Below are 21,914 nucleotides of genomic sequence, written 5' to 3'. Positions count from 1 at the left end.
TTTGTGAATAAAAGTTGCTTTTTGTTATTGCAGTAGTATTTTTAAGGCTTAGAAATGCAGAACATTTTTAATCACTTTATTGTTCTCAGATTCCAAATGACTTGTGAACCTATATTATTTTGAAAAAAACTCTATCACCTTCCAGATTCATAATTCAGAATGTTGAATGCATTCTCATTTCTCTTGCCCAGATGATTTTCAATGCTGGGCTCTTCTCTCCACTCATTTATAATAAATAGCAATTTCACTTGCTTCATATTATTTTTCTAATCAAGAAAATCTCAAATAGCTGTGTTTTCTATTATGCAAAATAGAAAATGAATTACTTCAGAACAACCATTTGCACTTTAGGAAGAACTTAAGCTTTCCTGAAATCTCCAGCACTTGGAGGAGAAAATACTATGAATGCCAGAATTGTTGTGTAGATTAGGAAGTAAATTATCATCAGGAAATAAACCATCATCATCAACTAAAAAACAGAACTTTTGTTTTTTGTAACTCTGATAAGAAAACTGCACAAATGCACTCAGTAGGGATCAAACATGACTTAAGAGGAATTTCAGTTTTAGGGTAAAAGAGCCAAAGAACCTGGAGTGCTCTGGGAATGCTAATTCATTAAGACCTGAGTGTGACCTCAGCTTTGCTTTGTTCTCCATCTGAGAATCATTTGACAACTAAAGTTAGTTCTGACTTCTTCTGAAGAAATGAGAAAAAGAAAAGAAAAAGAATATTGTTTACCTCCTGTCAGCTTTGGGCTCATCCATCATAGCTTCAATGTCTAACATTGTCTTCATGGTCTTAAGGGAGTGCAGGACTCACTAGAAAACAAAAAGGAAAACAATTCCCTTTTTACATCTTCAAACAAAAATGCTTAGAGAAGCAAACAGTGGTAATTAAAATATATTGCACTGGATTAAAAACATATACACTCATTTCTTAATGGAAAGTGAGAAATGAGAAGTCCAAGTAATAAAAATGGGATTAAAAAAAAAGAAATTAGAACAAAATTACCACAGTATATGCCTTATTTATAAATATACTATCAGAAATCCCACTGAGAGCTAGCAGGTATTTTTTTGGTGACAACAAATATCCAGAGAACAAGGTCACCAACCAACTCACTGCTCAGTACTTTTCCACACCATTTCTACTTAATTTAAACCAAAAAAGTCAGAGACATTTCGCCTAATTTCTTCTTTCTATCTCTCAGTAATTTAGTCTTACTGTCTTTGAGACTGACTTTCAATTCAGGAATTGACTTTGTGCTAATGAGAACCTTTTCTCCAATAGGTATTACTTAATAATTTAATTATTAATAAAGTTATTACCTTATTTGATACATGTGATTCTATTGCTTTACTTTGTTCCATAATATAAGAAATACCCACAAGAAGCATATTTTTAGCACATCATGAATAATAGTATAAGAAAATAAAATGTAAAGGAAGATTGGTTTCTACAAAAATCTTTCTCATTTTTTAAATTCCACTTCCTTGCTTTTCTTATCAAAAGCTCAGCTACAGAAATTCTTCTTGTCTTTCAGCATAGTTTTACCTCTTATTATAGACCATCATTTTTCTTATAGCTAAACAGGAATCGATTTCTAATAGAAAGTCAAGATTAAATGAATTTGGCTTTGATTGACTTTTGCAAAGTGACAACATCAAGGTATGAGATTGCACAATACAATCTCTGGCTTATTATGAAGTAGATCTGTTTCCATTTATGACAAGTACTACAGATAATCCTTGACTTACAATAGTTCATTTAGTGACCATCAAAATTATAGCAGATCTCAAAAAGATGACTTATGAACCATTTTTCACACTTATGGCTGTTGCAGCATCTCATAATCACGTGATTAACATTCAGAAGTTTGGCAACTGACTCATATTTATGACCATTGCAATGTCCCAGGATCATGTAATCAGATAATAATCTGATAACAAAGTAAATGAGGAAACCAGATACACTTAACAACTGGATTACTAATTTAACATTTGCTGTGATTCACTTAAGAATTGTAGCAAGAAAGGTCATAAAATAGGGCAAAACTTAACTTAGCAAATGTCTCACTTAGCAACAGAAATTTTGGGCTCAATTGTGATCGTAAATCAAGGACTACCTGTAGTTGAGGCTCAACCAATGGCTACTTAGGCTTGACCTGCTAAATGCAGACTTAATGATTGAGAGACATTCAATGGGATCCATGTTCCTTCTTTATTTAACAATTGTACAAATGTTCATATTAGGAAAAATTGGCAGAGTTTTTTTGCTAATGCTATTAATAAGCACTCACAGTAAAATATGAAAAATAAGAATAGGAATGAGCCCCTCTGAGTTTTAAAGAAAAATTGCAACTCGAAAACCATCCGCTTTCGTAGCCTTATTTCACTAAATTTATTGGATATGCATTAACCAATTTTTTCTCTGAATTACATATGTAGGTTACATTTTCCAAAGATTCTGAGTTTTTATCATTAGTTGGAACATGCCCAAGTCTCAGACAGATAAATAATTTGAAAGTGATCTTCAAAATTCTTCTTTTTAATTACAAATCAAATTTCTAGTTCAAATTCTGAATTATTTGGCAATATTCTACAGCCATTTTTCAGCTTTTAAAATCTTTGACTATTGTAATTCATTATGTTAAGCAATTAAGTTATATATTCATCTCTGTATGGTATTTCTGATTTTAGCAAGTTACACAAACTTAGAGATGCCGGAGCTTATTTTGCTGGTGATCTAACTCTGCTATTTCTGAACTAAGTCAAATTGCCATAAACTAAGTTTATATGTGAACAAACAGCTCTTTATTACAAATATCAAGGAAAAATAAAAGCGGAAAACATTTAAATATCACACCATGCCAGTACAAAAAACATGATGGCAAACTTTTAATAATTTGACAATAAGCTTCTGGCAACTTTGTATGCTACCAAATTAAATTTAATAACATTTAAAGGTATTGTAATCTCTAATAAATAATTAATATAATATATATCTGTCCTTGTTAAAATGGAGCCAGGTGAAGAATGGCATGCTCCTCTAGAGTAATTGGAATAAAATTGTCCTGTTTTTTCTACACAATCTGTATTATTTGGGCAGTAGCATCCAATGTGTGGAATTCTTATTATCTCTCTTCCAACGCAGCTATGCAAAGACATCAAAACAAACCAGGGTGAACATTCTGGGATTTCTTTTGGCATGGCACAATAATAGCTTGCTGATTTCAGAGTATTAACCTAGATGCCCAAAATACCATACTGGGTACATGACTTAGTTCTATTTGCCAATGCATAGCATGCGTTTTGTATTTAATTGCCCCCCAGGTTTCTTCCTACGTCAAACATCCTGCTGATCTTTCTGGGTTCTTTCTAAGAAGGGTTCCTAGGCATTTCTATTTATGCCACAATGACTGTGCATTAAGACTCAGCTTTAATACAGCTGGAGTCAACTGAGCACCCATTCTGAAGATCAACTGTTGACCTTTGACTAAGGCTGTGGTTGAGGAGGTACACAATTTAAGTGAGCTTTGCTGCTACTTGTAGCAGATATTTAAAACATGAGTCTTGATCAGGATAAGGGACAACTTTGCAAACTTTAGTCTTGGCATAATTTATTTCTCATGGGCCTTTCACAAGAATGAAAGAGTAGGCAAAGCATGCCATAGCCATCAAATACATGCCCACATGATAAGAAGTTGGTGTTTCTGAATTCTCTGAAATTTATATTTAAAGAAAATGCAAATGGGATTAAGTTGCTTTTTGCTCGGTTTTTTTAATTACTTAATAATTTCAAATGAAATATATAGCTCATTCAAATCCCCCAAAATCAATCAGCAAGAGAAACAGGCCCAACACATACATGCAAAACCTGTTACCAGCTGAATGAGACTATTCTGTGGCATTCCCAATTTATAATATAGGTAAACATCTTGAAGACAAAATCTCAGTTAACATTTCGATTTCATCTTCCTCCAATGAATTCACTGTAATTCACATTGGACTTCCCTCATGCAGAATAAGCCTATGGAAGAATAATGGAAACAGAACTTTTGGATGAGAGAGGATCTGACTCAAGGTCTCCTTGGTTCATTATTCTAATCTCCCTCTCCCCTCAATCTGGTTTCCATGACAGCAAGGCCAACTTCTAACCAGACATTTTGGATCCTATGATTTCTGTATCCAAACAACACTCCTTGACTCTAGCTATAACCTGTTATCCTTTTCTATGTTTATTAGTAACAAGTTTCTTAAAATATCATTTAGCTCTGAATGCATATCCATAGTGCGTATTTATGGAAGAAGGGGGCAGTTCTACAGTAAGATGTGGTTGAAGCTCTATTGTTGTTTTTTTAATGTGCAAGTCCAACTTGACCTTTTTTTAAACCACAACTTGGATTCCACTCCTTGCACTTCCGTGTTCCATTCAAACTTTGAGCCATAAGCTATCCTGTGTGGTCCAGATCACTCCAGTGTAGCTTTGTAATTAATCATAAGAGAGTTTTGAATTACCAGCAGGTCTATAAATGACAGGCTTTGACATCATGAACATGACACTTGCTTATGGAGCACAATACAGAGCTTGTTATCAAGCAGTTAATTTGAGAAGCCAGTTCTTTTTGTGAACTTATTTGAAAACAACATGCTGAATTAAAAAAGAGATAATTAGAAACACCAATCTGTAGTTTCCTGGAGTCCCACACTCTCTGTACAAAATATACAAAAAATGTACAAATATACAAAAAAGGGATGACTTTTACTGCATGCAGCAATATCTTCCCTCATTCATTTACAAAGTTATACACTGATCCAAGGAAGATCCTTGTGTAGGCTTCTCCTATCTGAAGTCCCTCCAGAAAGTCATCCTAGCTAATAAAGTCTGAGTTGAAACTCACACTATGGAGAAATAGTGTGCCACTGCTGCAAAAAAAGTAATCATTCTTCTGTGGGGATGGCAGAGACAGCTGAGAAAAAGTGCTTAAGAAACCCTGTGCACCTCTGTGTACAGTCCAAATAAAGTACCAATGTAAAAACAAAAAAAGGAAGGTAATACCAGGTCTACCATAAAGTGTTCTGTATGGGATTGAGCCTAACACTGTAGCATTTACAGGGAAGTAAGCTCCATTAAGCATGAAAAACTAAAAAAACTTTTCTAAGGAAACATGTATGATTACAATACATAATACATACAAAAAGGTGAAAAGAAAAAGAACTGCATCAATATTTTTATGCATGTGATAATTTTGAAAGAAGAAAGGAATCCAGCAATGACATACTTATGCAAACTTTGTTAAAGATACACATCTATACACCTACAATAGAAATAAAATCTTCATCACCATAAGGGCATGTCCATATAGTTTCCTTGGCAGCAAAATGGAATGGCTTGCTACCACTTTATTGTAATTTTCAAATTGCCAGGGTAGTATCTGGAAGTCTCCCATTTCAGTAAAATAGAATAGAGCTGGAAGGGACCTTGGAGATCTTCTAGTCCAGCCCCCCTGCTCAAACAGGAGCACCTACCCAATTTCAGATAAGTGACTGTCTAGGAAATAACTGTGATGGAGTGCCCACGATTTCTGAAGGCAAGCTGTTCTATTGGTTAATTGTCCTCTCTGCTAGGAAATTACTCCTTAATTCCAGATTACTTAATTGCTTAATTCCAGATTGCTTCTCTCTTTGATTAGTTTCCAACCATTGTTTCTTAATTTGACCTGCTTTTTTTGTGGCAGCCCCTCAAATACTAGAATATTGCTAACACGTCACCCCTAATTCTTCTTTTCTTTATACTAGGCAAACTCAAAACCTGCAGCAGTTCTTCATGTGGTAAACCTCCAGGCCTTTGATCATCTTAGTTGCTCTTTTTTGAACTGTATATGATGACAAAAATCGGTTGCAGTATTCCAGGTGCGGTCTGACTAGGGTTTTATAAAGCGGTAGTAATACTTCACGTGATCTTGATTCTGTGCCTCTGTTTATACAATCCAGGATTGTATTAGCTTTTTTGGCTGCTGCTGCACACGGATGGCTCATGGTCAAGAGATCATCCACTAGGACTCCAAGGTCTGTCTCACAGTTACTGTTTTTGAGCCAGATCTTGCCTATTCTGTACTTATACCTTTAATTTTTCCTGCCTAAATGTAAAACTCTCACTAGATCTAAATCAGCTATAAACATAGATAACTTTCTCAGTATTGAATGTGTTACATAGTTCATTTTGAACAGGTTATAGGTCACCCCATTTAATTTTGTAATAAACAAACAAAAAGTCAGATATGTAACAGCGACAAAGCACTCTTTATCCTTTTTAAAATATAACTAGATGTTCTCTGAATGTAGGGCAACATTGCTGGAATCGATATTTATATTATTTATCTCTAAATAACATAAGCAAAATGTTCTAGTTACTGATTCTTTCAAAATAAAAACACAGAATGTAAGGCATATATCAAGCTAACAGATTTTATAGTATACCATTTAGATTATTTCCATGTGAGAATCAGCTTACCTGAGGAGAAAGTTATTTGAACCAAATTGGACCACACTTCAGAGAATGTATGTGTTTTGTTGCACAAGACTCAAATCTTTGGTCAAAGTAAGATGGAAAAGTCTCAATTGCTGTACACAATTAATGCAGTCCTATGTTTTATTGAAATGCACACTCTTATTCAGAATTTATCATTGTTGTTTGTGAAAAAGTAGTGCTCTTGGAAAAATGCAGTGCTGGGGAAAATTAGGTGATAAAAATTAGATAAGCAAAAAAAAAAAGGACTGGGAAATTTATCGGATTGTGGGCAACTGCCCCCAAAGAAAAACAGAATCTCAACCAATTCTTGCCTTCCTGTGTACAGCAATGTAATTTCAGGCTTGTTTTATTGCCACCTCTGTGGATGGGTTTTGGGGGATCCTACTAAGCTCTATCTCGGCCCCTTGTCAGTTTTTTTTCCAAATATCACAAATGGGAACGTGGGGATTTGGAGAAAATAATGCCTTTGGAGAAAGATAAAGCAAAAGCAGAAGCCCTGGTTATTTGCTAACAGTTTTCTCTGAGAAGCACACCACAGACATTTGAGCCAATTTATGTCACCTGAAATTTTCCCTCTGATGGGACTTCTGCGTAATGAACTGAATTCTCTCTGTATGTCAGTTCAATGAACAAAAGTGATTGAAAACAGGAGCTGACTCTGGCTGATAATTTTGATCATTCCCACCCATTCTAGCATCAAGGCCCACGATGACTTCTGCCATTTCTGACTACACACCAATCATCTTTCTCTGCAATAGTCTATCTCAGCATTCAGGGTTTTCAAACCATGGAACACCAAATGGACCATCTCTCCATCTCTGTTTATAGAAGCTATGAAAGCTTTCTTTTTTTAAAGAAACAAAAGGAAATCCCCTTCACTGGAGGCTAGATGATCATTTGTCAAGAATCCTTTATAAAAAAAATATAATATTGAAATTAAACCTATTTTAATAACACTGTTTGTTTCTACTATATTTTATGATGATACTTTGAAATGGAAGACATTTTTGAAGTTGCTTGCATAACATCTGTTTGAGGAACCTTCTGCAATAGCAATAACACTTAGACTTATATATCACTTTATACTGCTTTACAGCCCATTCTAAGCAGTTTAAAGAGTCAGCATATTGCCCCCAATAATCTGGGTTCTCATTTTACCCACCTCGGAAGGATAGAAGGCTGAGTCAACCTTAAGCCTGGTGGTATTTGATCTGCCAAATTGCAAAGAGCCAATAGTCAGCAGAAGTAACACTCTAACCACTGAGCCACCGAAGTTCCTAAAGAATATTATTCTATTATAACCACTTCTTATGAAGCATCTTTAGCATTGTGCTGGGTTTTGACCAACTCCCAGAATTGGGATGGCCTGATCACTCATTCATCCTTTGACACTGGCAAGAATGGATTAGCTGGCCTACAGTCTCAATAGACCTGGAGGTTCCCAAGTTGGAGAAATCTGGCCTTGATTATACAATATCTAAGTTATGGGTATGCTTAAAACAGAGGCTGTATTTGTATAAATTCTTTACCTATGGTTAATTTTCCCATATTTACTTAGTTAATGAAATATCTGAAATCACCTGATACATTGAACTAATCATAGAGGATGGGTTTGCTAACAATTCAAAACTCTAATCTAGTTTGTGTATTATATGAACTCAATCAAAGATTAAAACACTTGGTATATGTTTTAATGGTAATCTAAATCTATTCATTGTTGCATTTTGCTATCTTAGCTCCTACATTCCAGAGTTGCTTCATTGTGCAGTGACATATCAATTTAATAAATTATTATATTTGAAAGCATTCAGATATATCTGATGCTAGTGACAGACCCAACAGCTGAGTTTCTATGTAAATGCTTAGATATTGTTTACTAACAATGGCTCATTTAATGCAAGTTCCTGGATTTTTATGGGAAACTATGCAAGCAAGCTGGATTTTAAAGACACTTGATTAAACTCTGCATGACTTAGTCCATGATTCTGTACATCATACAATACACAATAGGATTCTATTTTATATTAAAATTTATTCCTGTATTTTAGGGAGGGCTTGATCTTTAGTTCTGAGTTACCTACTCAAGTGAATCTTTCAATTCTCATCAGTGGAATTTCTGATACATTTTCTAATCAGGTGGAGAATTTGCCATTTAAATTTAAATTTCTTGGAAGAAGCCATGCCATAAAGTTTCTTAGCTTTTTTAAAAGGTATTTGTTTCCTTTTTAATTCGTTGAAGAAGGACAAGCAGGAAGCGGCCTCAGTCACTTCAAATGAAAGCATAGGGGTTTCATTTCATTCAGTATTTATTTATTTATTTGATTTGTCAGTCACTTACAAGATACAGGTATAAGAATAAACGTAGTTTTGAATACATGAGATGGATACTTTATAAGAAAAATAAAAAGAAACAATAGGACCAGAAACTTTTCCGATTGCAAACTCTTCAACTTTTTCTCATAACAGTTACCTATAGAAAGGGAGCGAGGAGCTTATCTCCTCCTTTTAAAATGTACATATTCGTGCAAATTTTTCAGGCAAAAAAGAAAAGTTTGCCTCTCCGGCCAGCTCCTCGCTCCCTTTCTATTTATTAGCTGCTTTCAAGACATGGGGCTAACTTTCCAAGGTTTTCTTCTAAGGCAAACTCCAACAGCCCTGATCTCCTTTCACAACCGCCCGTTCCTGCTTTTCGTGTCTCGCAGAAATTGGACGGGATCACGAAGGGAAGTGAAGAAGAAAAAAAATAATAAATTACTCTCTGGAGTCACCTCCACTTCGACTGCATTCGGAAGCGCGAAGACATATTGGGCGACGGTGCCTAACGCAGGCAAACTTAGGCGTCGGTTTCAAGGCTCCTCCCTTTTGGTGAAAAGCAGACTGCGGGGTGCCTGGAAACCGGTTCGAGGGAGAGAGGGCTTGAGGGATTGCCACAAATGGTCAGGCAGCAGCGGTGGCGGCAGAAGAAGCGGCGGCGGCCGCAGCAGCAGCAGCAGGAGGAAGAAGCAAAGAGCAGCTGGATCCTGTGCGCTCTGCCCGGCGGAGAAAAGAGGGTTGGTGGCGCAGTTGAAGAGTGCGCGGCGGCGGCAGCAGCTGCTGAGCTGGCTCCCTCCTGCCTTTCCTTCATGAGTCTCAAGTTTGCGCTGGCAGGAGATCTAAAGCGCAGCAGCGGCAGCAGTAGCCCGGGAAACGTCGTCGATCGAGGCAGCGAAGGCGAGAGAGGAGCCAGCGAAGTATGGCCGAGAAGTGGAGTCGGCAAGTTTGCAGCGGAGCCAAAGCAGCCTCGTCTTCAGCAGGGGGTAGCCAGGCCCTAGGGCGCTCTCCCTGGCTTCTCCTGCTGCTGGCGGTGCTGCTGGTGTGGACGGAGGCTCCGATGCTCTCCGCTCGGGGCCAGGCGCCACCTCAGCCGCAGTACAACGGCGAGCGCGGCATCTCCGTGCCGGACCACGGCTATTGCCAGCCCATTACCATCCCGCTGTGCACGGATATCGCCTACAACCAGACCATCATGCCCAACTTGCTGGGCCACACGAACCAGGAGGACGCGGGTCTGGAGGTGCACCAGTTCTACCCGCTGGTCAAAGTGCAGTGCTCGGCGGAGCTCAAGTTCTTTCTCTGCTCTATGTACGCGCCCGTCTGCACCGTTTTGGAACAGGCGTTGCCTCCCTGCCGCTCCCTTTGCGAGCGGGCGCGCCTGGGCTGCGAAGCGCTCATGAACAAGTTCGGCTTCCAGTGGCCGGACACGCTGCGCTGCGAAAAATTCCCCGTGCACGGCGCCGGAGAGCTCTGCGTGGGCCAGAACACTTCCGACCGCGGTACGCCCACTCCCTCTCTGGGACCCGAGTTTTGGACCAGCAATCCTCAACTCAGGCCCAGCGGCGGAGGCGGAGGGAGCCACCTGGCGGACCGGGCGGGCAGGTTCAGTTGCCCCCGGGTGCTTAAGGTACCCTCTTACCTGAATTACCGCTTCCTGGGTGAGAAAGATTGCGGAGCTCCCTGTGACCCTGGACGCCCCCATGGGCTCATGTATTTTGGGCAGGAGGAGCTGCGCTTCTCGCGGACCTGGATTGGTATCTGGTCTGTGCTGTGCTGCGCCTCCACCCTCTTCACAGTTCTCACCTACCTGGTGGATATGAAGCGGTTCAGTTACCCCGAGAGGCCCATCATCTTTCTCTCGGGGTGCTACACTGCTGTGGCAGTGGCCTACATTGCAGGGTTTCTGCTGGAAGAGAAAGTGGTTTGTAATGAGCGCTTTTCTGATGATGGTTCCCGAACTGTAGCCCAAGGCACCAAGCGAGAAGGATGCACCATCCTGTTTATGATGCTGTATTTCTTTGGCATGGCCAGCTCCATCTGGTGGGTCATCCTGTCTCTTACCTGGTTCTTGGCTGCAGGCATGAAGTGGGGCCACGAGGCCATTGAGGCTAACTCACAATATTTCCATTTGGCTGCTTGGGCTGTGCCAGCCATCAAAACCATCACTATCCTGGCCTTGGGACAGGTTGATGGTGATGTGCTGAGTGGTGTCTGTTTTGTAGGCATCAACAATGTAGATGCTTTGCGTGGCTTTGTGCTAGCACCCTTGTTTGTGTACTTATTCATTGGTACTTCTTTTCTCCTGGCTGGATTTGTGTCTCTTTTCAGAATTAGAACTATTATGAAGCACGATGGCACCAAAACAGAAAAGCTGGAGAAGCTAATGGTGAGGATTGGGATCTTTAGTGTTCTGTATACAGTGCCGGCCACCATAGTGATTGCTTGTTATTTTTATGAGCAAGCATTTAGGGAACAGTGGGAAAGGAGTTGGTTTGCTCAAAGCTGCAAGAGCTATGCCATTCCTTGCCCCAGTAACTACCATCACCCCCCAATGAACCCAGACTTCACAGTCTTCATGATCAAATACCTCATGACCCTAATTGTGGGAATTACTTCAGGCTTCTGGATCTGGTCTGGAAAAACACTCAATTCCTGGAGGAAATTCTATACCAGACTTACCAACAGCAAACAAGGAGAAACTACAGTGTGAAGTTCAACATCAGCTTGTTGTTCACACATCAACTTTGTTGTTTCTCCGCAGCCTGATCAAAGGTTGGAAGAGCAGGAATAGAGAGAAATGTACACACCCTGAAATCATCTGGGTCAGAAATTTTTCTCACCCAGCCCAGATCCTAAGAACACTGATAGAGGCACATACTATTCCCCTTGTCTTCATCTGGATTAAATTTGCCCTGAAAGTTGGAAATGTGATTTTGAGATTGTTGTAAATAGTCTCTGTAAGATTTTGTAAGTATGTTTGTATTTAAGTTGCAAAGCTTTTTCCTACATATTTAAAATATTTTTAAACTCTTTTTTTCAGACTTTTCTGTTTTAAAACACAGGAAAACAAACATCCTGTTTTATGTTCAGTGCAGCATTGAAAAATCAGAAGTTAGACCTTTTTCTTGGTGAGTCCAAGATTAGGACTAACTGATTTTAATTGACCCTAATGTTAGAGCCATTTACAATCAGGAGCAGTTTCGTTTCAGGGAATCTGTCTACTAGGTTGTTGGTGGCACAGTTAATGGGATTTGTGTTGCACACCAGCTGCAGACAAAGAGTGGACCAATCTTTCCTTGGTGTAACCTGAAGAAGAAAGAAAACAAGCTGTTCTACCTGTTATAGTAACATTGTGGGAGGAGCTTGCAGAAGAGCTCCTGTCCTACCTAACTACATGTTTTGTCCTTGTAGAAGAAAACACTTAGCCAGCAAAAGGATTCTTTCTAAGCTGTGTTTAAAGTTGTGACCTATGAAGGTGCAGAACAGAGTAGCTGGGAGTCAAGTATTTTTACCATCTCCCATATATATTTGATAGAGTTTAAGGAACTGTTATTTTTCTCCTAACTTTGTAATATATTTGCAATTTGCTTTGTATCTTCTGTAGAAATAAGTCTCTTGTTGTTATTAACACTGCAGTGAGCAAGAAGGCTGTCCCCCCCCTTTTAAATTGTAATTCAACATTCCATTTATTAGCATTGTTCTGAACAATGTTTCCTTGGTAGATATTCCCCCCTTCTTAATGAATTTGCTAAAAAAAGAAATGCTGAAAAGGCTGTACTATTGCAAATCAGTTCAGTGTGGTCATTAATAAAGGTTTGGGGGAATAAACAGCAAAAAACTCCACAAGTTAGATTATTTGCATTTTTCGAATATGTCTGACATTGACATTTTTATTTCTGCAAATCTTTATAACTGTTGGGTTTCATTCCTTTGTGTTAATAGATGACCAGAAAGAACGACGATTTATGCTACCAGGAGGAACAAAAATGTTTGAAACCTGAAAGAATCAACAGCCTGATGTTTCAGTGTAGTCATTTATATGTAAATCTGCAAAAACTGTCTATGATTGGTTCATAGACTCTCTATAAACTACTACAGCTCATACTTCTGTAATAGGTTTATACAAGATGTGTCAGTTTTCAGTGGCAAACTCATTTTCATATTTAATCATTTCTGTGACACAACAGACTTGCTACTCTAATGATGTATCATTTAAAACTTTTTATTTACATTCCTGCCAAAAATATAATCTCTGACTAATCGTATCCCAAATGTGTCAGTTTGGTACACATTTATTTCTGTTCACTATATCAAAATCATTTATATTTATAGAACAATGGAAGTTTATATAAATATATAAGAATACCTATTTTAATTTTTTAAATAAATTGTTTTGTACATAATGATTTCGTTCTTTTAAAATTATTTACAGACATTTCATTAGTACCATTTGCACCTCTTTAATACTAGAATTTAAGGAATCCTTTTTTTAAAAATGCCCACATTATAGAGTATTTTTGTCTTAATTGTGTTGGTCAGTTTAGGTGCCCTAGATTGCGGTAAGTAGCAGATAGGAAATGAAAGCAGTATAGCAGATGGTATAGCTGATTGTAGAAGGTAAAAAGCTTATAGTAGGTTGTTTCTTTAAAAAGACTGATTGAAAGGAGCTTTTTCTCCTATGCTGCTTCCGTACAGTAAATGTAGAAAATAATCCAGCTATTTGATAACTCTTATCTGAGTGTTGTACAAAAACTATAACCATATATGCAGTAACATGACACAAAACTAATAGACATTAAAAAGAGATAGCATAATTAAAAAGAGAGATATGCCTAGCTAGATTAATTTTCCTTTACTATATCCTGAATTCATGATTCTAAAATGGCAAAATATATTTGACTGTAGCTCTGTAAATTTTAGTTTCAAAATATATTTTTTAAAAAATGAAGTGACTTTAAATTTATTGGATATGTCACTCTGTTCAGGTGAATTTTACAGTTTTAACTGAATAGCATATATTTAACCTTTTTTATTTAAAGCTAAATGTATGCATATAGACAGAGAACAAAAACACTTCAGCTGATTTTTCCTCTTAGGAAATGTGATTTCAGAATAATGACTTGATATGTCAGAACTTTAAATCTTATTCTCACACTTATTCTCACATTATAACACTTTTAGTACAGTTATTTTTATATTTTTACTGTTATTTATATGCACATATTTCAAGTGCCTTATTTAGTATGAAGATATACTCTGTGTTTTTGAAGACATCAAAAGCTAAGCTCATCTTGAAGACAACTTTTCCCCCCTAAAAATCATTATTTCACTACTGATTTAAAAATTACAAGAGAGATGACAAGTGTTCAGAAAAATGCTATTGTGTCTATGCGGGGACAGGGAATTATCCATTTTGTTTCCTCATCTTAAAAATAAGCAATGGGAATTATTTAGACTTAAAGAATGAGAACTTTTATTCTTTAACAATTTGACATGAAATACAAGGATAGTTTATTTTTTGTTAGATTTTTAGAGTAAGGAGAAAACAATTAATTTTTCATTCCACCACACTAGTACTGTTAAAGATAAAAACTATTTTTAGCTTTATCTTTTATATATTTAGCCAGTTTGGTCTAGTGAAAAGGCACTAGGCTAGAAAGCAAAAGAACATGAGTTCAAGTCCTAACTTAGTCATGAAAGGCAACTGGATGACTTGGACTAGTCACTCTCTCTCTCAGCCCAACTCATCTCACAGGGTTGTTGTAGGAAAATAAGAAGAGGAAGGTGTTTTGGAAATTTTTACCTCCTTATTTGTAAAAATAATAAAGGGATATAAACAAATGAATAATAATTTTACAATCTTCAGTGAGGTTGCATTCACTAGAAAGAGGAACATTTAATACCTTACTACCCTGTTTCTCCAACAATACGGCCTCCCCCAATAGGAAGTCCCAGCATGTTTTATAGGCACGAAATGAAATTAACCCCTCCCCCCAAATTAAGGCCTATATTAAAACATGCGAAATGGGGGGGAATGGGGGGGGGCTTGCCATTAGGAAGTACTTTTGTTGCACACCCGGATATGGTGCTGCCTGCGTTGACCCCAATATGAAGTGCCCCACCAACGCTGAGGTCAACATCCAAGCCATCGCTGCCCACCCGCCCGAAGATGCAAGGGGGGGAATTAAGTCACCCCCCAAAAGACGGCCTAGCCATTTTTTCGGGGCTCAAAAAAAACTAAGACCCGGCCTTATTATATGAGAAACACAGTAGTCTTCCTGAGAAATCAAACATAAGATTCATTTGTAACATTGCTTGTGGCTACAGTTTCATCCTGAGGTAAATTTAATTGAATTCAGTGGAATTATTCTTGAGTGGATGCATAACAGAATTGTATCACAATGCAACAATTTTCTAGCAAAGAATATATAAATCTCACACCACTGCCTATTGCAAATCCCATTCATTTCAATCAGGTGGAACGCAGCCTCCTCCTACATGATGTTTAAGTCTTTGGTTTTTATGAAAAAAGAAAACTGCCAGAAGTCTTTCCTACCATCCTAAGCAATCAACCTGGATTTTGCACATTTCCATATTTCATTGCAATTAAAATAGCAATCTTCCTAATTCTTTCAGAAATAGATTAGTACTTACAATAAAGTGATAGTGGGTGCAAAGTAATTTGTTGTTTGAAAAAAAGAAACTGTATGAATGGATGTAGAAATGCTGACCTCCCCTCAAAAGTATGGGGAAAAGAAGTAATTCATATACCAATGTTCTTAAGTGCAATTGGTTTTAAATTGCAAAATTTAGGGGTGCTCACCTATTTTTTAGAACAGCTTCTTCCTGTGAAATTTTGATGCAGAGGAGCTTTATAAAAGGGCATGATGAAAGTGCTTCCAGACAAGCTTTTTAATGGAATTGCTTTGTCTTGCCTGCAGAATTGTATACCTTCATTCCTTTGTATTATTCGCAATTCTCAGATTCTTCCTATTCATGATTTCCAATCATGTGCACAAAAAAGTATTTGTGAGAAAGCAAAGGAAAAAAATGGATTTTAAATCCATCCAATTTCTAGGGCCACCCACTACCCTCAACAGCTAAGACATCTTGGAAGCAATCTGGCAGAATCTTGATTAACCAATTGTGTGGTTTGCTTGTAACTCTGATTTCACAGTCTCTTTTGGAGTGCCTGCAGTTGATTAACAGACAGAGTTACATATTTTTGTAAATTCAATCAGTGGAGGAAAGCATCATTCCATTCAGTTTTCCAGACATTCCAGTAGGCTGGCTAAACAAAGCACTGTGTATGGGATTGACAGTTGGTTTGGCTGTTCCATGTTTGTAAAGTTGGCAGCTTCCAAGTGGGAAGACTTCATCTCCCAGAATTCTCAGCAATGGCTATGCCATGTGGAGAATTCTAAAGTTGAGAGGCCATTTCAGGAGATTGGAAAACACTAGTTTCTCAAACAACCATTGTTTTATCAGTTTAAATTGTCACATTTACACGTTAGTAGTTCAATCCTATCTAGTTAAAGATAGCTTTAAAGGGGGTGTGTATGTTTCAATAGTTGAATGTTTGTGTGCAAATGTTTAAAATGCTATCCTATATCAGGCTATGGGATAGCATCTCCCTTGAGGAATTTTCTGCAAGTGGTGCTATACATTTTAAAAATTGTCCACAATAAAGATGTCACATCGATGACTGGTGTTGGCATATTCAAAGGGACCTTCCACGTTAGAACCAAGGATCATGAATCCACAATCTGTATGTTCTAGACAAATATTCTTTGGAAATCATCCAACAAGACATGAAGCAAAGATGGCACCAGGATACATAGTTTGATGCCAACTAGGATTTCATAATGTACCTCCTTAAGTTCATAAAAGTTATGGGAAATAATTACGTAACTGCAGTTCTTGGCACCCTTCCTAAAGCTCTGATTAAATACTTCGGTGCCATACCACCAATTATGTCATTGTGCAGGATGGAGAATGAAATCATTCGTGATGTCTGGTGCAGCAACTTCCATGCCACCCAGAATCTGGTGGAATGCCAGAAAACTACTCCATTACCCTTGCAACATTAATGATGGAATGTGGCTGCATAACAGCTACTGGTAACTAACTCATCATATCTATCTTTTTTTTTTTTGTTTTTAGGCAAATGTCCATAATGAATTTTTTCAGAAATAAAAGCCTTCATTATGTATTATACAGGTGAAACTCGAAAAATTAGAATATTGTGCAAAACTTCAATTATTTCAGTAACGCAACTTAAAAAGTAAAACTAATATATGAGATGGACTCATTACATGCAAAGTAAGATAGTTCAAGCCGTGATTTGTCGTAATTGAGATGATTATGGTTTACAGCTTATGAAAACCTCAAATCCACAATCTCAGAAAATTAGAATATTACATGCAATCAATAAAACAAGGATTGTACATAGAACAACATTGGACCTCTGAAATGTAGAAGCATGCATATGTACTCAGTACTTGGTTTGGACCCCTTTTGCAGCAATTAGTGTCTCAATGCGGTGTGGCATGAAGCTATTAGCCTGTGGCACTGCTGAGGTGTTATGGAAGACCAGGATGCTTCAATAGCAGCTTTCAGCTCTTCTGCATTGCTCAGTCTCATGTCTCTAATCTTTCTCTTGGCAATGCCCCATAGATTCTCTATGGGGTTCAGGTCAGGTGAGTTTGCTGGCCAATCAAGCACAGTAATCCCACGAACACTAAACCAGGTTTTGGTGCTTTTGGCAGTGTGGGCAGGTGCCAAGTCCTGCTGGAAAATGAAGTCAGCATCCCCACAAAGCTCATCTGCGGAAGGAAGCATGAAGTGCTCCAAAATCTCCTGGCAGACAGCTGCATTGACCCTGGACTTCATGAAGCACAGTGGACCAACACCAGCAGATGACATGGCTCCCCAAATCAACACAGATTGTGGAAACTTCACGCTGGACTTCAAGCATCTTGCAGCGTGTGCCTCTTCACGATTCCTCCAGACTTTGGGTCCTTGGTTTCCAAATGAGATGCAAAAGTTTCTCGCATCAGAAAAGAGGACTTTGGACCACTGAGCAACCAGACCAGACCACCAAAAAAAGACCAGTTCTATTTTTCTTTAGCCCAGGTAAAACGCTTCTGACATTGTTTGTTGTTCAGGAGCGGTTTGACAAGAGGAATACGACATTTGAAGCCCATGTCCAGGATCCGTCTGTGTGTGGTGGCTCTTGATGCACTGACTCCAGCCTCAGTCCACTCCTTGTGAAAGACCCCAACACTTTTGAATGGCCTTTTCCTGACAATCCTCTCCAGGCTGCGGTCATCCCTGCTGCTTGTGTACCTTTTTCTTCCGCACAACTTTCTATTAATGTGCTTTGATACAGCACTTTGGGAACATCCAACTTCTTTTGCAAGAGTGGGAGATTTTGAGCCTAGAATATTGAACCTTTTCACAATATTCTAATTTTCTGATATTGTGGATTTGGGGTTTTCATGAGCTGTAAGCCACAATTATCACAATTATGACAAATCACAGCTTGAACTATCTTACTTTGCATGTAATGAATCTATCTCATATATTAGTTTCACCTTTTAAGTTGCATTACTGAAATAAATGAACTTTTGCACGATATTCTAATTTTTCGAGTTTCACCTGTACACTTCCTTCTGTTAGGTCTTAACGTAGACTCAGTTTTATTGAATGTACATTTCTGCATTATGAAGCAAGAAAACTCTTGAGTTTTTCTACAGCATACCTTAATAAATACCATGTGTTTTTACGCGCGTGCGTGTGTGTGTGTGTGTGTGTGTGTGTGCATGAGTGTATGTTTGTGTATGTAAATATAATATACTCAAGTGGATTAAGGTAGACAAAGTCTTTCTTGAACTAAGTTTAACTCCTGGAGGCTCTGCTCATATTCTTGCTGATAAAAATACAAAATTATTTTTTTTAATGATTTTAAATAGTTTTATACCTGTGAATACAACTCAACTCTGGTGAAAGAACATTGATAAAACAACCACAAGTGAATTACTACAATGAGCTCTTCATGGGCACACTTGAAGATAATCTGGAAGCTGCAATGGTCCCAAATGTTGTAGCGTGGGCAGTTCTGGGTGTTCCATGGATTGCCCAAAGGACACCATGTTTTTTGAACTGCTCTGGCTTCCAGTTGCTTTTGTAATTGAAGGTTCTGTCTGTCATCTTTAAAATTCTACATGGCATAGGCCCTCACTATTTTGCAGGACTGTCTGTCCCTATCTACCATGTTTCTGCAACAATACGCCCCCCCATAGGAAGACCCAGCATGTTTTCTAGGCATAAAATGAAATTAAGCCCCTCCCCCCAAATTTAGGCTTAGTTTAAAACATACGAAATTGGGGGGGGGGCTTGCCATTAGGAGTGCCCCTCAGCTACGCCTCACCATCAGCCGCTCCTAACAGCCAATCATAGTGGAGCACGGAGGGCTACCTTACCCCTCCCTTACTGGGTCAGCAGACAGGCGGTGTCGGCATAGATGTCTGGCAGCATTTCAGCCGCTTCTCAGGCCTCCGTAGCTTCCACGGTTCTCACCAGTGCTGGCGCCTCTCCCGCCAGTGCCATCTCCAACAACAGTGTCTGAGTCGCTCCTGCTTCTCCTCCATCCCTGTAACAAAAGGAAAACAAAACATTTTGAGGTACCTGGGAGCGCCGTGCGCTGCATTTTGGTTTAATCCTGAGTGGCTGGGTGGGCATGAGAAGAGTCAAGTGAGCATCTCTGCTGCTGCTACCCTTGGTGCTCCAGCCTCGGGCTTTGCAAGTTTGCAAAAGTCCTGGTGTGCAGCCCGTTTCTGCATTCCAAGCTCCCAGGCTGAGCTGCAGCTGTCCCTCTCTCACCAGCACCGTCTCCAACAACAGTGGCAGCAGTGCCGGGAACCGTGAAAGCATTTCAGCCACTTCTTAGGTGGGGGAGCCGCCTCCGTAACTTCCACAGTTCCCACTGCTGTTGCCGCTGTTGTTGGCGAGACAGGGATAGCTGCAGGTCGGCCTGGGCGCTTGGAATGCAGGAACAGGCTGTGCACCAGGACTTTTGCAAACTTGCAGAGCCCAAGACTGAAGCACCAAGGGTAGCAGCAGGAGAGATGCTCATTCGGCTCTTCTCACTCCCACCCAGCTGCTCAGGATTAAACCAAAATGCAGCACGCGGGGCTCCCAGATATCTCAAAATCTTTTTTTTCCTGTTGTTATGGGGACGGGGGGAAAGCGGGAGCAACTCAGATGCTGTTGTTGGAGATGGCGCTTGTGCGTGGTGCGGGGAAGAAATTAATTCACTCCTGAAAAGACGTCCTAGTTGTTTTTTCACAAGAAACACAGTACCCATTCCACTATGTCACATAGGGTGGGCATGCTCTAAGATCCTTTCCATAAATGTTGTCATTTAATACGGCCTCGGAAGTGTGCATTCTCTGTAGCTTCCCCCACCCTTTGCAGTAGTCTCCCACCAAAGATTTGAGTGGCCACTGCCTTTTGACCTTTCAGAAGGCCACAAAAAACTGGCTCTTTCCCCAAACATTGAGACAGGATTGGGCTGGAGTCAAGAGATTAGAGTTACAATTAATTGGATGTGATGGGAAAAGCTGTTCAGTTTTAGCTCATTTTATTGGTTGTTGTGAACCAGGATCATTATGTAAGATAGGCAGTCATATATTATAAGTTATTTAAATAAACAAATTGCATAGAGAATTCTTCTTTTACTGATCCTTATAGGATAGAATAGTATTCATTATTGGCCAAGTATGATTAGACACACAAGGAATTTGTCTCTGGTGCATAAGCTCTTAATGTACATATAACAATAGTGATAGATCATTATTACAGTCATTGTAAAAATTCATCATAAAACATTAGATACAACACTTAGTGATAGTCATAGATACTAAATAAGCAATCAACATAAATCATAGTAGGATACTAAATAAACAATATAAATTGTAAGATACAAGCAACAAAGTTATAGTCATAAGAAGATAAGAAGATGAAAATAATGATGGTAATACTGCCTTTCCAGATAGTTTGACAGAGTTGTGGGAACTAATTATTTAGCAGAGTGGTAGCATGGGGGAAAAAAACTGCCCGTGTGTCTAGTTGTTCTAATGTGCAGTGCCCTATAATGTCATTTTGAGGGTAGAAGTTGAAACAGTTTATGTCCAGGATGTGAGGGATCTGCAGATATTTTCACAGCCCTCTTTCTGGTTCGTGCAGTATACAAGTCCTCAATGGAAGGCACATTGGTAGCAGTTGTTTTTCCTGCAGTTCTAATTATCTGTTGAAGTTTGTCTTAATTGGTTGCAGTACCAAACCAGAAAAGTTTATAGAGGTGCAGATGACAGACTCAATAATTCCTCTGTAGAATTGTATCAGCAGATCCTTAGGCAGCCTGAACTTTCTCAGTTGGCGCAGGAAGAATATTCTTTGTCATGCTTTTTTGATGACATATTTGATGTCCATTTTATGTCTTGAGATATTATAGAGCCTAGAAATTTGAAGGTCTCTACTGTTCCTACTGTGTTGTTTAGCACTGTGAGTAGAGGTAGTGTAGGAGGGCTTCTCCTAAAATCTACTATCATTTCCATAGCTTTTAGTGTGTTCAGTTCAAGACTGTTTCGGCCACAGCACAAGGCTAGTTTTTCAACCTCCTGTCTGTATGCAGATTTGTTGTTATCTTGAATGAGATCAATCACTGTTGTATCATCTGCAAACTGCAGTACTTTAACAGAGAGATCCTTTGAGATGCAGCCATCGGTATAGAGAAAAAAGAGAAGTGAAAGCACACAGCCCTAGGGGTCCTGTGCTAATTGTACAGGTATCAGATGTGATTCTTTCTTGCTTCACCTGCTGCTTCCTGTCTGTTAGAAAACTTATGATCCACTTACAAGTGTGGTTAGGCATGGCTAACTAATTTAGTTTAGCTAGAGAAATATCTCAAATGATTGTATGGCAAGCCTACAAAAAGGACCCTTGCATAGGTCTTTGGAGATTCAAGATGTTGTAGAATATGGTGCAGAGACATATTGACAGCATCA

The 21,914-nt window shown here is 38.8% G+C and overlaps 1 protein-coding gene across 4 annotated transcripts; it reads left to right on the top strand.

The window, feature by feature from the left end:
* Positions 1-8,812: 8,812 nt before the first annotated feature.
* Positions 8,813-13,247, top strand: FZD1 (frizzled class receptor 1). 4 transcript variants are annotated; one of them, XR_015740334.1, is made up of 3 exons: positions 8,813-11,230; positions 11,885-11,972; positions 12,787-13,247. XR_015740334.1 is itself a non-coding variant. In XM_026716116.2 (2 exons), the coding sequence occupies exons 1-2, from the start codon at positions 9,764-9,766 to the stop codon at positions 12,919-12,921; spliced, it is 1,602 nt and encodes a 533-aa protein (XP_026571901.1). In that variant the 5' UTR covers positions 8,813-9,763; the 3' UTR covers positions 12,922-13,247. The 4 variants fall into 4 exon arrangements, 3 of the variants coding, with proteins under 3 accessions (XP_026571901.1, XP_087773826.1, XP_087773825.1); XM_026716116.2 differs by lacking the exon at positions 11,885-11,972; XM_087917700.1 differs by lacking the exon at positions 12,787-13,247 and having other exon boundaries at positions 11,885-12,046.
* The last annotated feature ends 8,667 nt before the right edge of the window (positions 13,248-21,914 follow it).

Source organism: Pseudonaja textilis, chromosome Z (assembly GCF_049901715.1).
Source record: "Pseudonaja textilis isolate UNSWEBS1 chromosome Z, rPseTex1.2, whole genome shotgun sequence".
In the NCBI taxonomy this organism is placed as follows: domain Eukaryota; kingdom Metazoa; phylum Chordata; class Lepidosauria; order Squamata; family Elapidae; genus Pseudonaja; species Pseudonaja textilis.
The sequence above is the reverse complement of the archived record's forward strand: the minus strand, read 5'-3'. Positions and strand labels throughout refer to the sequence as shown.